Here is a 13,565-nt window from a genome sequence, read left to right as displayed (position 1 = left end):
TTTAAACTCAATTGTTAAACCTCACACAAACACACACACACACACACACACACACACACACACACACACACACACACACACACATATGTATGCTCATAGCCTGAATCCCATCTTCTCCTTCTAACTTTCTCCCACTATCAATCACTATTACTGTACCTCTTACACACGCTCATTGCATCTATTACTTTACCTTTAACATACACACCATCTTACATCATCAATCTATCACTGTCACACACTTGCTCTATCGTCCGGCTATCAAGCTCACATTAGCACACATACACTAACTAATACTAACACTTTCACTCCTATTGTCTTTCTTCTAATATCACTATCTTGATCTGTGTACTTGTAACACTCTCTTACTTTTTCTGATTTTCGACTTGTATGATTAAGTTTTTCATCTATCTCTGGTAACTACCTACTGGTTATCTCTCTCTCTCTCTCTCTCTCTCTCTCTCTCTCTCTCTCTCTCTCTCTCTCATTCTTTTTTTCTTTTTTTGAAATTACAATTATATTAAAGTTTATTAAACTATTTTGAACTTTTAAACCAGACCCTCTATTTAATTTTTGTTTATTTTGGTTTTAGGTCTAATTTCAATGCTAAAGTTGCCTCATGGTTAGGTAACAAATTACCTTCTATAGACACTGCATATAAAAGAATTCCACAACATACCCTCAGACAAAATAAAGAAAACCAAGAAATATATTTTACACTCATAGGACATTTATGAGTTCTTATTAACAAAAAGAAAACAAAACTCCAAAGTCAAATACATGCAAAAATGTAGAAATGTAGCACAGAGCACAATAGATATGATACAGGTAAAGATGGGAAAGCATGCTCTCTCTCTCTCTCTCTCTCTCTCTCTCTCGCTCTCTCTCTCTCTCTCTCTCACACACACACACACACACACACACACACACACACACACACACACAAATAAACATTTACATTCAGCCAAAGGCTTTGTTAGAAACCGTACACTGGAGTTCTCAATGCCAAGACTACTGCATGCTTCTGCCAAAATTATTTAATGGCAGTTTATGCCCAAAGGCTAATTTACTACAAACAAATATTTTCTACAGTTAGAACATATGTCAGATTCTTGTATTAACAGCTCTGCAGGTGGTGATTGGGTTTCTAAATCAGCTCCAAAGCCACTTTGATAGATTCTTTTACAGGGGCTTAGATTAGTGCTATTAAGTGTAAAGATAAACAAAATTTGTATAACATAGTCGCTGAACAGCCCATATTGCTATGTTTTTGTATCAAATACTTTTAATACTCTAAAATTTGATTAATCTTGAAATGTTAAGTTATTGAAATCTAATCAGATCTAAATGAATTATAAAATCCCACCTTCTCTATTACTCTTATTAATTACAGCACATGTGTTTTATTTAGTTAATATAATGCTGCCTATTTTTCTGTCATCTTTAATTCATTATGGTTTATATGCATCTCCATTAAAGTGTCATTTAAATTCATTTCAAAATCCCCGATGTCTTTGTTTAACTTTTCTATATCACTTCATTTGGTTTGTGGTTGTGACTGACATTGTGATTGTGGCAAGAATTAAACACTTGTGCTTGGTGCTTTTATAGGATTAAGTAGAGTTATTCCTGAAGATGATATTGTTTCCTATAACAAAAACATTTTCTTAAAAACAGCAATCTTCTAAGAATTCAGAAATTAAAAAACAATTTCATATTTTTCAAGGATTTTAAATTTAGAGCTACATTTAATGTTGTGGAACATCTGCAAAATAAGGCATTTTCTTATCACGTATGTTTTTGCAGCTGTAAACTGTCATTCCTTTACCAGCCTCCTTTTTTCCTCTCTGTTGTTAGTTAGAACAACAACTTGTTGATGTTAGAAAGCATACATCTTCACCCTTGACTGCTGACCTACAATGCTGGCAATCAAAAAAAGGCTGACTTACAGAAAAGTACACCATTTCAAGGTTATAAAATATTAAAGTTAATGAATCAACATCTGCTGAACAATCAAATTTGAGAAGTCAGCAGTGTTTTTATATAAACTGTGAAGAAACATAAGTAAAGATCACCACCTGCCCTGTCTGATATATGCTGCTACACTTGCCATCAACAATTTACAAGTGAATACAGCCATATCCTTTTTATTAGGAGGACCTGTATATCTGCAAATCCACACATTTATCTAATTATCCATTTATTTATAGCAGTGTAGTGTAATTAATAAAATTATGCAGATACAGGTCAAGAGCTTCAGTCACTGTGCACATAAAACAACAGAAAAAATTATATCACTGTGACTGTGAAAGTGGCATAGGTGTTGTCTGGTTTGATTATTTTAGAATCTACTGATCTCCTAAGATTTTCACAACCATTTCTAGAGTTGACGAAATATGGTGTGAAAAACAACAACAAAAATAAAACATCCTGTGTACAGAAAGTATGCAACCTTAACAACAATCAGAGGAGAATAGGATGACCGGTTTGACATGATGTCTATAGTAACTTAAATGAGCACTCTTTACAACTGTGTTTAGCAGAAAAGCATCTCAGCATGCATTACACATCCAACATTGAGGTGGATGAGCTACAACAGCCAAAATCTGACACTATCATGGGCACAGACTCACTCACACTGGACAGATAAAGACAGAAAAAAGACCAAGTGATTTGTTTTCTAATCTTTTTCTGTTCAGTTTGTGTGGTTTTGAAAGCATCAAATCCTTGTTCTCATCTGAAAGTAGTGAAACCTGGTGTAGCCTTCTGCTGTTGTAGCTCATCAACTGCAACATTTGATGTGTGATTTTTGAGATGCATTTATTAATTATATGAGTTACTACATCCCCTCCTGGCCACTTCAACAACCCTGGCTATTTTCCATTGACCCCTCTTACTAACAAGGTGTTTCCATGCCCAGACCCATCATTAACTCAATGTTAAATGTTTTTCTCACTCTTCTTTGTAAACTCCAGGGACTGTAGTGTTTGAAAATACCAGAACTCAGACATCAGAATCCCCTGACCTGCATGTGCACGATATTATGTATCATGCTGCTGATGAGATCAAGTTCAAGTGATCATGTTCACATGTTAATAATAAAATGAATGTGTCCAAACATGTATATATCTTCCAATTGACTTTCCACAATTTTCCTACTTGTATCACATTGTAAATTATTAATAAAATGTCAGTGAGTTCGGTTAGCAGCAAAGAAAAAATTGTGTTTGGAGATTATAATTATATAATAATTATTATTATGTGAGTTCAAATAAATATAAATGACAATCAAATGTGTTAGTTGTAGATACCAAATCAGAACAGCACTTAGAAGATTTGATTCACAAGTTCTCTTGAAAAAAATAAATCACAGTCCAAATTTTTAACATGAAAAACTTTTCACAATTTTATTTATTAATTTATTACTGCAATTATCACCTTAGATTATTTGCCTGATATAAAGGGTTTAATTCAAGAAGGCTTATAAGTAACATTCACTTGGACCAGTTTGTTAATATTGTGGCAAAATAATCATTGGATTGAATGAAAAGACCAAACAATGTATGCACTAAATTGGTACACAGGGGGTTGTGCCATTTGTTTTCTTCCTACAAAAAGAACCCCTTAACAATTAAGAGAAACAACTTTAATTTGTGTTAGACGAAATGATAAGCATTTTATAGACTGGGAATTTCTTCTTTTTCTTCTCTCATTCCCTCTGATTCCTGCTGATGTTCTCGCCAACATCAGTTTACCCTTGCCTCCCAGTGCATGAGAAAATGTCTGCCTAAGTTTACAGGGAGAAAGTGTGAAACACAGAGAGTCTTTTTTTAAACAAGATGTCACCATCATTTCTCACCCTGACATTTTATCACAAAACAAACTAATGGCAAAAGAGAGGCAAAACACACAGATGCTCCAGGTGACCAGTTTTTATACGTTTACTCTTAGATCTTATCATTTATCATAACATATAAAATTTTATCTAAAAAAAATACATATCTGATGCATAGAAAAAGGTTAACAAAGTTTAGATGAGGTCATGTGTAGGTTGGAGTCTCCTAAGACTAATAATAAACTGATAAGAACAAAGAAGAAATATACTGTAAAATCCTTGATTGCATAAAGGGGATGGTGTCAAGAACAGAATTTCTAATTTTTTGTTTCCTGTTAACAAGAAAAACTTGTAGTTGTAGTAATCTCAATAGAGAGAAAACATTTTAAGTACAATATGATAATAAAAAGTACAATGTGTCATTCTTTATTAAATAGAAATATGTAATCTTTGGCAAATTGTTTTGGCATAAGAAAAAATATCTCAGGACATTTTGCAATAGGAAAAGCATCAACTGGAGGGGTAATAGTAACTTAGGCATTGATTATTTCCTTAATACAGGACACACTCACACTTTAACTAAAATGGAAAGATCTGTCCAATTCTATTAAAATATTGGGACCACTTGTATGATAAAATGCAACGTATCTATTAGTTATTGCCAGATGTTTGAGTTTCATGGTGATAATTGTGCACAATGTGTTCAATCATGTATATTTGCTTATGTTCTGCAATTTAAGTGTGTAGATTAAGTATGTGTGTATGTTTTGTATTTAAATGTAATGTGTGATTCTTTCTGTGTGTGTGCTTAAGGATTTTGCATGTTGGGCATTACAGGCTCAGGGCAAATCAACAATAGTGTGTATATTCATGTTTGTGTTTATCTGTGTGTTTGTGTGTATGTGGCCAGATGTTTGTCCAGCCACCTCGCAGAGATCATCTGCACAGCTGTGTTGTTCTTTAATCTTGTCATGTTCTCTCAGAATCTCTTGCCTTCATGGATTGCATGTCCGCCCCAAAGTCAGACATATCGATGCTTTTCTGCTCACCATAGTTAAGGGTAAAGAGCGCTGATTTGAGAAAACCATGGCCTTTCTGTCAGATGAAACTAATCTGGTTACTCTCATCTTAACTCTCATCAACAAGGCATTTCCTCTTTCCGAACTGCTGCTTATGTTTTTTTCACCCATTTTCTGTTGACTTTAAATATACTTATGCATGAAAATCCCAGTTGATCAGCAGTTTCTGAATTTCACAAGCACCAATTACAATACCAGGATCAAAGTAGCAAACTGATCCTGGTATTCTCGCATTCTGATGTTTAATGTGGCTAATAAAATCGCATTTGGATTAAACCTGCATTGGCATAATATCATATAATTTCACATTTCTCGAATCTCTCTTTAGAGTTTTAAATATAACGAGATATAAATACTTCAGGAGTTGTTAAACATTTCCTGTAAATCTCGCGATAAAAAGCGATATTTGAAAACTCGCGAGGCGATATAAATAAGCGGTGTTTATGTTTGGCTACGATTTGAACGTTTTCTGGCTTTTCTACTTCATTCTTCTCTCGCAGTTCGCCATGTCTTCAAAATATGCCTCAGTAGATTTCGAAATTTTCGGCAATGTACAGGGTAGGTGGCTCAGAGTGAGAGTGTGCGCATGTCGGAATATTTGTGCAGGGTAGACCAGATGTCCCACAACCCCCTGCGGTGTGCCACAATGAGCTGTAGAATGTAGAATATAAGGCAAAAATATTCGATATTTTTTTAAATAGGCATACATTATACGTGACGTTATTTAACACAAAAAAGAAAAAGAAAACTAATTGTATAGGGCTCATGTCATATAAATGTGCGTTAATGCAAATAACCACAAGGTGGCAGCAAATATAGAGTCTAACTTATTAGGGATCTACATTTGTAAAATGTTAACAGGAAAATTTATATATATATATATATATATATATATATATATATATATATATATATATATATATATATATATAAATTGTACTTAGTGTTTTTATGCGTAAACGCAAATGACCATTAGGAGGCAGCAAATGTATAACTTATGGTTATACCATCATCTTAATATAAACAGGGCTAATTTTTATTAAAATTTTTTTTTTTTGTTAAATACTAAACAGCTCCGACCCCAAATAGCCTAAACTTAAAGATAACAAAAATACATAAAAAAAAATCTGTGGATTTTTTGTGAATTACGAAGTGAATAAATCATTAAGTTATAATATCTTAATGTATTAATATTCAGCAAGTTAACAAATATTTTGTTCTCCTTTAAGGTGTGTGCTTCAGAATGGTAAGGAAATGTTCCCTTTTCACTAGTTTGGTATTTAGGAAAATGTATGTCAAGAAAAAAAACCCTCTGTAACATGTTATATGAAAATAATTAACTTTGCTGTTCTATACTTATAGTAATAATAAATTATATAACCATTAAAGCATGAAATACTGATGGAATAATCATGGAAGCTTCTGTTGTTTAAAATTATGCCAAAGATTTCACTTTCTGACCAATCAGTCTTTAGAATTTAACAGCACTGTTTAGTGTAAATATTTCTTTGCTTTATTTAAATAATAAATTAACAAATTGTAACAAATGATTATAACAATGCATTTTGTGAAAATGTGTAAGTGGTCATGTGACTGTGCAGTACACAGAAGATCAGGCGAAAAAGCTTGGTGTGACTGGCTGGGTGAAGAATACCAGACAGGGCACTGTGGTGGGCCAAGTGCAGGGGCCTCCAGACAAAGTCAATGAGATGTGAGTACAAAGATTTATTCATGATGCACAATCACTGGTCAACAGATGCGTACAAATAATTGTATCCACAATGTTTTCTGGTCAACAGATGAGTACAAATTTCCCCCCATGGGTTAAAGGCAAATTAATAAGTGACTGATTTGTTGAAGAATGTAGCCATAAGAAGTACATTTAGATGTCCATGAGAAACATTTTATATCCCTTATCTTGAAATATTACAACCTATAAAGAATTTCTAAACCACATATCAGAATCAGAATTTTTTTTACGCAAACTGGCTATAAAAATATTAGGTGAAAGATTCCAGCCAATCACCTTCTCAGCAGAGTGAATGAGATGCTGCAGTTTGCAGTTGTTTTTAGCGGTTACAGCAACATACCAGATGGTGATGGAGGAGGTGAGTATGGACTCAATGTTGGCGGTGTAGAAGAAGTGCACCATAATTTTCTTTGGTAGGTGGCAAATCTTCAGCTGTCGCAGAAAGTATAACCTCCGATGTGCTTTTTTAATCAGAGAGCTGATGTTCAGCTCCCACTTAAGGTCCTCAGAGATGATTGTTCCCAGAAAGCAGAAGAGCAGAGTCACACAGTATTATTTCAGAGGCTCTGGCTGGGTTCTTACTGAAGTCCTATATATAGTATAAGCTTGAAACATTATGCAGTACCTTCTTCAAACAGCAGGAGGTGCAACTTGCTTGATCTTCGTGCCATAGAAATTTCTAGAATACAGTTGTTTTTTTCGAGCTCCTTCATGTTCTTGGACGACAGAATATAAACTACACCTCCGAATCCCTCAAAGGGGAACCAGAGCTTTTGTAGATCACACTTCCTCCTCCTGCATGTCCTATTAAAGAGCAAAGACTAAACAGTGGTTTTAATTTGGGCCCAGAAAATGATGTCATTTGTCCTGATGCAAATACAATTGTTCTGCTGAAAAAAAATGTTTATGTCCAGCTTCATAGGGCCAGGAGTAGGGAAGCGTGAGATGTCATAAGAGACTGGGCTGTGGCGACTCTTGGGGCAGGGGAGCGTATGACATCACAGTTCCCTAATGTAAACCAGACGTGAGAGAAACAGAATGAGGGAGAATCAGAAAGAGACCCACCCAGACCCTAGTGTTTGTGTGTAAGGAAAGCAGAACGTTATGAATGTATGTGCACTGATTATTGAATATTAAAAGGAACAAATACAGTTATTTAATTGCTAATGTTCTTGATTGTTCGCTAGTTAACCAATTTGCTGTCTTTATTTTTAATATATATAAATGACTAGCTTTCGTCTCAATATTGAGTGCAGAAAAACCTCCAACTTATTGATGCTTTAAAACAATTTGTGCATCCACACAACCACAGCCAATAAATAAGGCCTTTTTTTTATATCACACTGAAAAATCGTACAATAAAATTAAGATGCATAAATAAAGATTGATCTCAAGGTTCCTCCCCCTATAGATAACAGAGTATTTGTGCGACTTTCTAATGTGTGTGAGTGAATGAGAGAGAGAGAGAGAGCGAGAGAGAGAGAGAGAGAGAGAGAGAGAGAGAGAGAGAGAGAGAGAGGAGAACGAGACAGAGCAAGCGATAGAGCATGGCTCCTTAACACAGTGCTGAAAGTTCACTAAAAAGCTTTTCTTCGTCAACCCATCTCTTGAACCGGACATGTGAGAGACCAGAAATGCATTTGCTCATTAAATATTTAACCAGACAGAGGCAGCTGTACAGTTCCCTGATCCTTTTATAAGCCATAACTTCTTCTCTTCTTCCTTTTACTGCTTTCTTTCCCTGCATCTCAGTTAAGGGAGGATGAGATGCAACAAATCCAATCCATGCCAGTGCTTAAAGATGTAGATATTTAGTTTTGCTGTTGTTAAAGATATAAATGGCCTTTTCAGTTGGTGCTAAAGTATGAACAAAAATAGAAAAAGCATAAAGTGACTTAAAATCCTGATTCTTATTGCTCAGTAGCAGGACAAACTAGAGACAAAACAGTCTGATAATCGAACTGTTTATAGCTGCTATAATCTAATTTTGAAATTGTGTTAGGTAGATAATCATATACAGTTCAACATGCTTCCTAATCTTATAATTTTTGTATAATTGAATCTAAATTATAAAAGAAATGAATTTTTTTGGATGTTTCCTAACAATAACTGTAACTAGATTTGGATTAAAAAAATTGCCTAGAATTTGTCATCCAGCTGCAGGGTTTATCTCATCTACAGCAATATTTTAGGTTATTGTGTATGCGTGTGTTTGTGTGTGTCCTGTATTTAACACTGAAGAGTTGTTGAGAGCACACACACTCAGGAATGACATCCTTAAACATTTAAAAAGACCTCTCAGTGAAATACACACTGGAGCATCTGAGGAGATTTCAGCAAGACATCTTGAGCTGCATCATGGCAGGACACGACTTCCCACAAAAAACTTCTCTCAGTGACACACCAATGGCACCATGCCATTTGGAATCATTGTTGCTGGCTGGTATAATATCTGCTTTAGTTTTTACCATGTGAGAAACCAAACACTCTGTCCAAACCACGGTGGGATTGCTGATTATTTAAACCCATGCTGTTTGTGGATAATCATCCAGCTGGAGGAAATTCCTTCCTATCAGCATACTTGAATGTTATCAGACTTCCACAACAGCATGGCAAGGACAAGACTCCTTTCCTTTATAACACAATAAACCTCACATACACACAGGCACTAATAGGAAAAGAGGAAGATTCAATCACAATGTGAAAGTAATGAAAAGTCCTGGGTGGCCTGTAGAGCTGAACTTCATCACTGTTAAAACAAACACAAGTGTTAATAAGAGTTCAGCCAAATGTAGCTCGTAGCTCTTAGCGCTTGGCTCAACTGTGTGCACAATTCCTCCATCGGACACAAATGCAACAATAAATTATACATCTGTTGTAAAGCTCTTTCTCAGGGCTGGGCTTCCTGTTTTCAGTGAACTCCACCTAATCAGTGACCTAATACTTGAGATGTAACTCCACCTATAGCCAAACAAAGTAATACAAATATGTACTTAAATCTAAAATATTATTAGAAATAGGAAATTTGAATATTATCCAGAACAGCAAATAAGCACTTAAGTAAATATATAATTTGCTGTCTGTCTGAACCAAAGAAATAACTGTACCATATTGAATTGCATTGCATCATATTTTCATTGCATCGTATTGCATTGAATTGCATTGTGTTGAATCAAATTGAAATCGGATCTTACTGCATTGTAATAGTGATGAATCGTATCAGTAGCTGCTTCATATGTATCTTTAATTTATCGTATTGTTGGCTATGCATTGAGATGCGAAACGCATTGGACTCAGTTATGAAGATGCACATTCCTACAACATGGAATTAAACTCGAGTTATCCATGATAGGATGGTGTATTGGTTTCATGTTCTCTCCAACAACAGCATGTCTTGTATTGTTTTATTCTGCTTTTGTTACAGCAGTTTGGCAAGAATAAAAACATTGCTAAACAATATGGATTATCATATGTTATTTTATGTTTTAATGTATAGAAATATTATGCAACGATATGCCAGCCAAATAAAAAAGTTTGTAGTTCCTGAGATCACTTATGTTCTAGCAGCCAACCAAACTATCTTTAAGTCAATAACAAAACATGTCCAAAGTCCTTAAAGACCTGTAGTGGTAAATTTATTGGCTGTGACAAAAGGTTCCTACTGTGACAACAGAAAAAATTGTCAGCCAAAGACGTTTTAAGACATAAGACGTAAGACATTTGAATTTCTGAAAGCTTTCCACAAAGTTAGATGAATGTACTGAATGTGCAATAACCCACTAGATATACAAAACTCACACTACATAGGTTTTTTTTTTTTATGGCTTTTGTATTTTTTGTCATGTAATGTTAAATGTAATAAATTTGTCATGTAAAAATAAAAATGTAAATATTATTACTACTACTAGTTTTAAATTCAACATTAATTACATATAAATGTACATAAATTACAAAAGCATAAACAGCAGTATAAGTTATTAAGAGGAAGCAGCTAAGAGGTTGGACTACTGATCAGAAGTTCATTTCTGTACCACCAAATAATTATAGGCTTCTTGATGCTGGAGATTTATTCCATTATCATCTCAATGCTAAAAATTTTGTTTGTTGAATATGATATCACTGCCGGTATGTTGGATGAATGTTTTAGTGCAAAATAAAAAATAAATAAACAAATAAATAAACAAAACACAAACCTTTTTTCTGCATTAAAACATTCTGACTTTATCCTGCCTTCTCTCTGAGTGTAACTTGTCTTACCAGAACTGTTGTAAACTGAGTGAATCAGATGCAGTCATGCACACTGCCTGCGCGCGCGCGCGCACACACACACACAGACACAGACACACACACACAGCCAATGAGAGTCTGCCTCTATGGCCCACCATGCAGGATAATGCATTTAGAGGTCCTCAGAGGAATAACTGCATGAGCTGCTCCACCTACCCTGCCTACTCTAAAACACAGAGATAGATATAGATATATAGATTGAGAGAGAGAGAGAGAGAGAGAGAGAGAGATGCTTTCATGTGTAATCTGATCTCTCAGTCTCTGATGTGCTTACTGATTTAGTTGATGTTATTAGCTTTGCCTCATTTGCTCTTTTGCTTAGTATCTTTAGAAAATGCCAGAGAGAGCAAAGGTTTGCATACATCCTTGGGCCCAGGTTAATGTTAATTTTCCTACTGTTCCACCCCTACAATGTAAAAAGCCTTTTAATACAGTTCATTTGTGTGTGTCTGTGTGTCCTTCACCGTAGGAAGCACTGGCTGAGGAATGTTGGCAGCCCCAGCTCTCGCATCGACCGTGCTGAGTTCAGTAACGAGAGGGACATTTCTAAACTGGAGATCCGTGGATTCGGCACTCGTTATTGAATTCCACCTCCTGGACGACGGCCCCTTAACCTTTTCAGAAAGCATCCGTAAAAAATTCAGTCATACCATCCTCCCTGCTGAGTCACCATCATTACCAGACTATTGTACACCATGTACTTTAAACCTAAGTGAACAAAGCACTTATCAAACTCTAATCAAAATCTTAACTATTGCATTTGGAGTCTATTTGTATTTGTTAGTAGATGTTGTGTACGTCTAATGTACCATGCATTGTTATTTATAACCTAAAAAAGCTTTTTTATTATTACTTATTTACTGAATTTGACTTCTACAAACTCCCAAACGTGCTATACTATATCACCAAACAATTGTTTGCCTCTTAACAAGCCATTTAAATTGAATAAATCATTATACTGAACTAAAACTGAATAAAGCAACGCATGTTCACATTCAAAGACTAATAATACAATAACTATATTTCCACTTAGATACAGTATGTGTGTGTAGACACACACCCACACAGTATCTCACACAAGTGATAGACTCCTCAAATTTCAGCAACCATTTTATTATATGTTCTCAATGGACAATACTATACAATACTCACTGAACATCAGAATTGAATAGATGATTATGGGCTTGTGGTGGAACAATTTTAATAATAGTTTTTTTTTATAATTTACATTTTCCATTAGTAGACTTGATTATAAAAGGTAAGTCAGGAAGGTGTTCAGTAGGCGAGATGTCTTTAAGGGGAATTAAATAGAAGACAAATTTATAATGCTTTTCTTTAATGCTTCAAGAAACATGCACATGAAAACCATTTCAGTACATTCAGGATAATGTATAGCTCAAATCTCTGTTTTATAGGATAGCACAAAATGTCTATTAGGGCTAATGAAAATGTTAAAGCATGAGCCTGTACCCTCTCCTTTTTATACGTTTACAGATTACGGCAAAGTGTTTGAAGAATACTGTTGCATATTAGACTGAATTGCAGCTCTGTCAAACCTTTTTGTGTAAGTATATATCTTGCACATTTTTATTTGCTATAAGCATCACAGCACCAAGACCATTGCTAAAATGTTAGCTATACTTTGGTATCTCTCTCTCTCTCTCTCTCTCTCTCTCTCTCTCTCTGTCAAGAAGATTAAAATTGTTCTATGCTTTTAGGAAACTAACCCCAGTTCTCTTTTGGATCATCTTTCAGATAATAAAAAAAATCCACCAATGAGCTTACTTAATCTATTGCCATGGCACGTCTAATCTGCCTCTTCCATTAGAATGCACTTTAAAATATTTCTAGGCATTGTTTTCTTAGAAGAAGCCTCATATATGACTTATAGAGCAGTACAGTCACCTTTACAGCAGAATTTAAAATAAAATAACCTGTCACATATACCTTACAGCACAGTGAAATTCTTTACTTCGCATATCCTAGCTTGCTCGGAATCTGGTGTCAGAGCGCAGGGTCAGCCGTGGTACAGCACCCATGGAGCACAGAGGGCTAAGGGCCTTGCTCAAGGGCCCAAGAGTGTCAGCTTGCCGATTCCGGGGCTTGAACCCCCGACCTTCAGATCAGTAACCCAGCACCTTAACCACCGAGCTACAACAGTGGAAACACATGCATTTTTTTCAGGGCCTTGTTTGCTTGTGTGGTTTTTTCCCAGCATGCTTTCCTGCTGCAAATCTGAATACAGGACAGTTGCAATCCTCTTAGCTGACAGTGTCTAGCTTGGGAAAGAGGCTTATCGTGGGAGATAAAGACAGAAAGCCTCCAGTTTCCTACTGATTCAGGACCTGTCCATGGAATGAAAAATGCAAATCTGATCCCAGAACAGAACGAGAAGTACCATTAACCCAGTGAAGCATTTCCACATTCTTCACTATAAAGTGCTTACTCTTCATTTTAAGCTCTTTATCTGTTTTTTTTTTATTTTTTATATTCACTGTCTCTTCAGTGGATCTATTAGCTATAAAGTGCACTTACTGTCCTGCTGTTACTCCTGTTGTAGGGCTGAGGTTAGATTACAACTATATAAACCTATAACTATAAAACTGAATAGAAAAAA

At 35.3% G+C, this 13,565-nt stretch overlaps 1 protein-coding gene across 1 annotated transcript; it reads left to right on the top strand.

The window, feature by feature from the left end:
* The first annotated feature begins 5,323 nt into the window (after positions 1-5,323).
* Positions 5,324-11,942, top strand: acyp2 (acylphosphatase 2, muscle type). Its single transcript, XM_046856884.1, has 4 exons — positions 5,324-5,469; positions 6,141-6,157; positions 6,513-6,622; positions 11,418-11,942. The coding sequence occupies exons 1-4, from the start codon at positions 5,355-5,357 to the stop codon at positions 11,530-11,532; spliced, it is 357 nt and encodes a 118-aa protein (XP_046712840.1). The 5' UTR covers positions 5,324-5,354; the 3' UTR covers positions 11,533-11,942.
* Positions 11,943-13,565: the final 1,623 nt, after the last annotated feature.

Source organism: Silurus meridionalis, chromosome 9, assembly GCF_014805685.1.
Source record: "Silurus meridionalis isolate SWU-2019-XX chromosome 9, ASM1480568v1, whole genome shotgun sequence".
Lineage (NCBI taxonomy): Eukaryota > Metazoa > Chordata > Actinopteri > Siluriformes > Siluridae > Silurus > Silurus meridionalis.
Note: the sequence above shows the minus strand (reverse complement) of the source record. Positions and strands in the feature narration are given on the sequence as shown.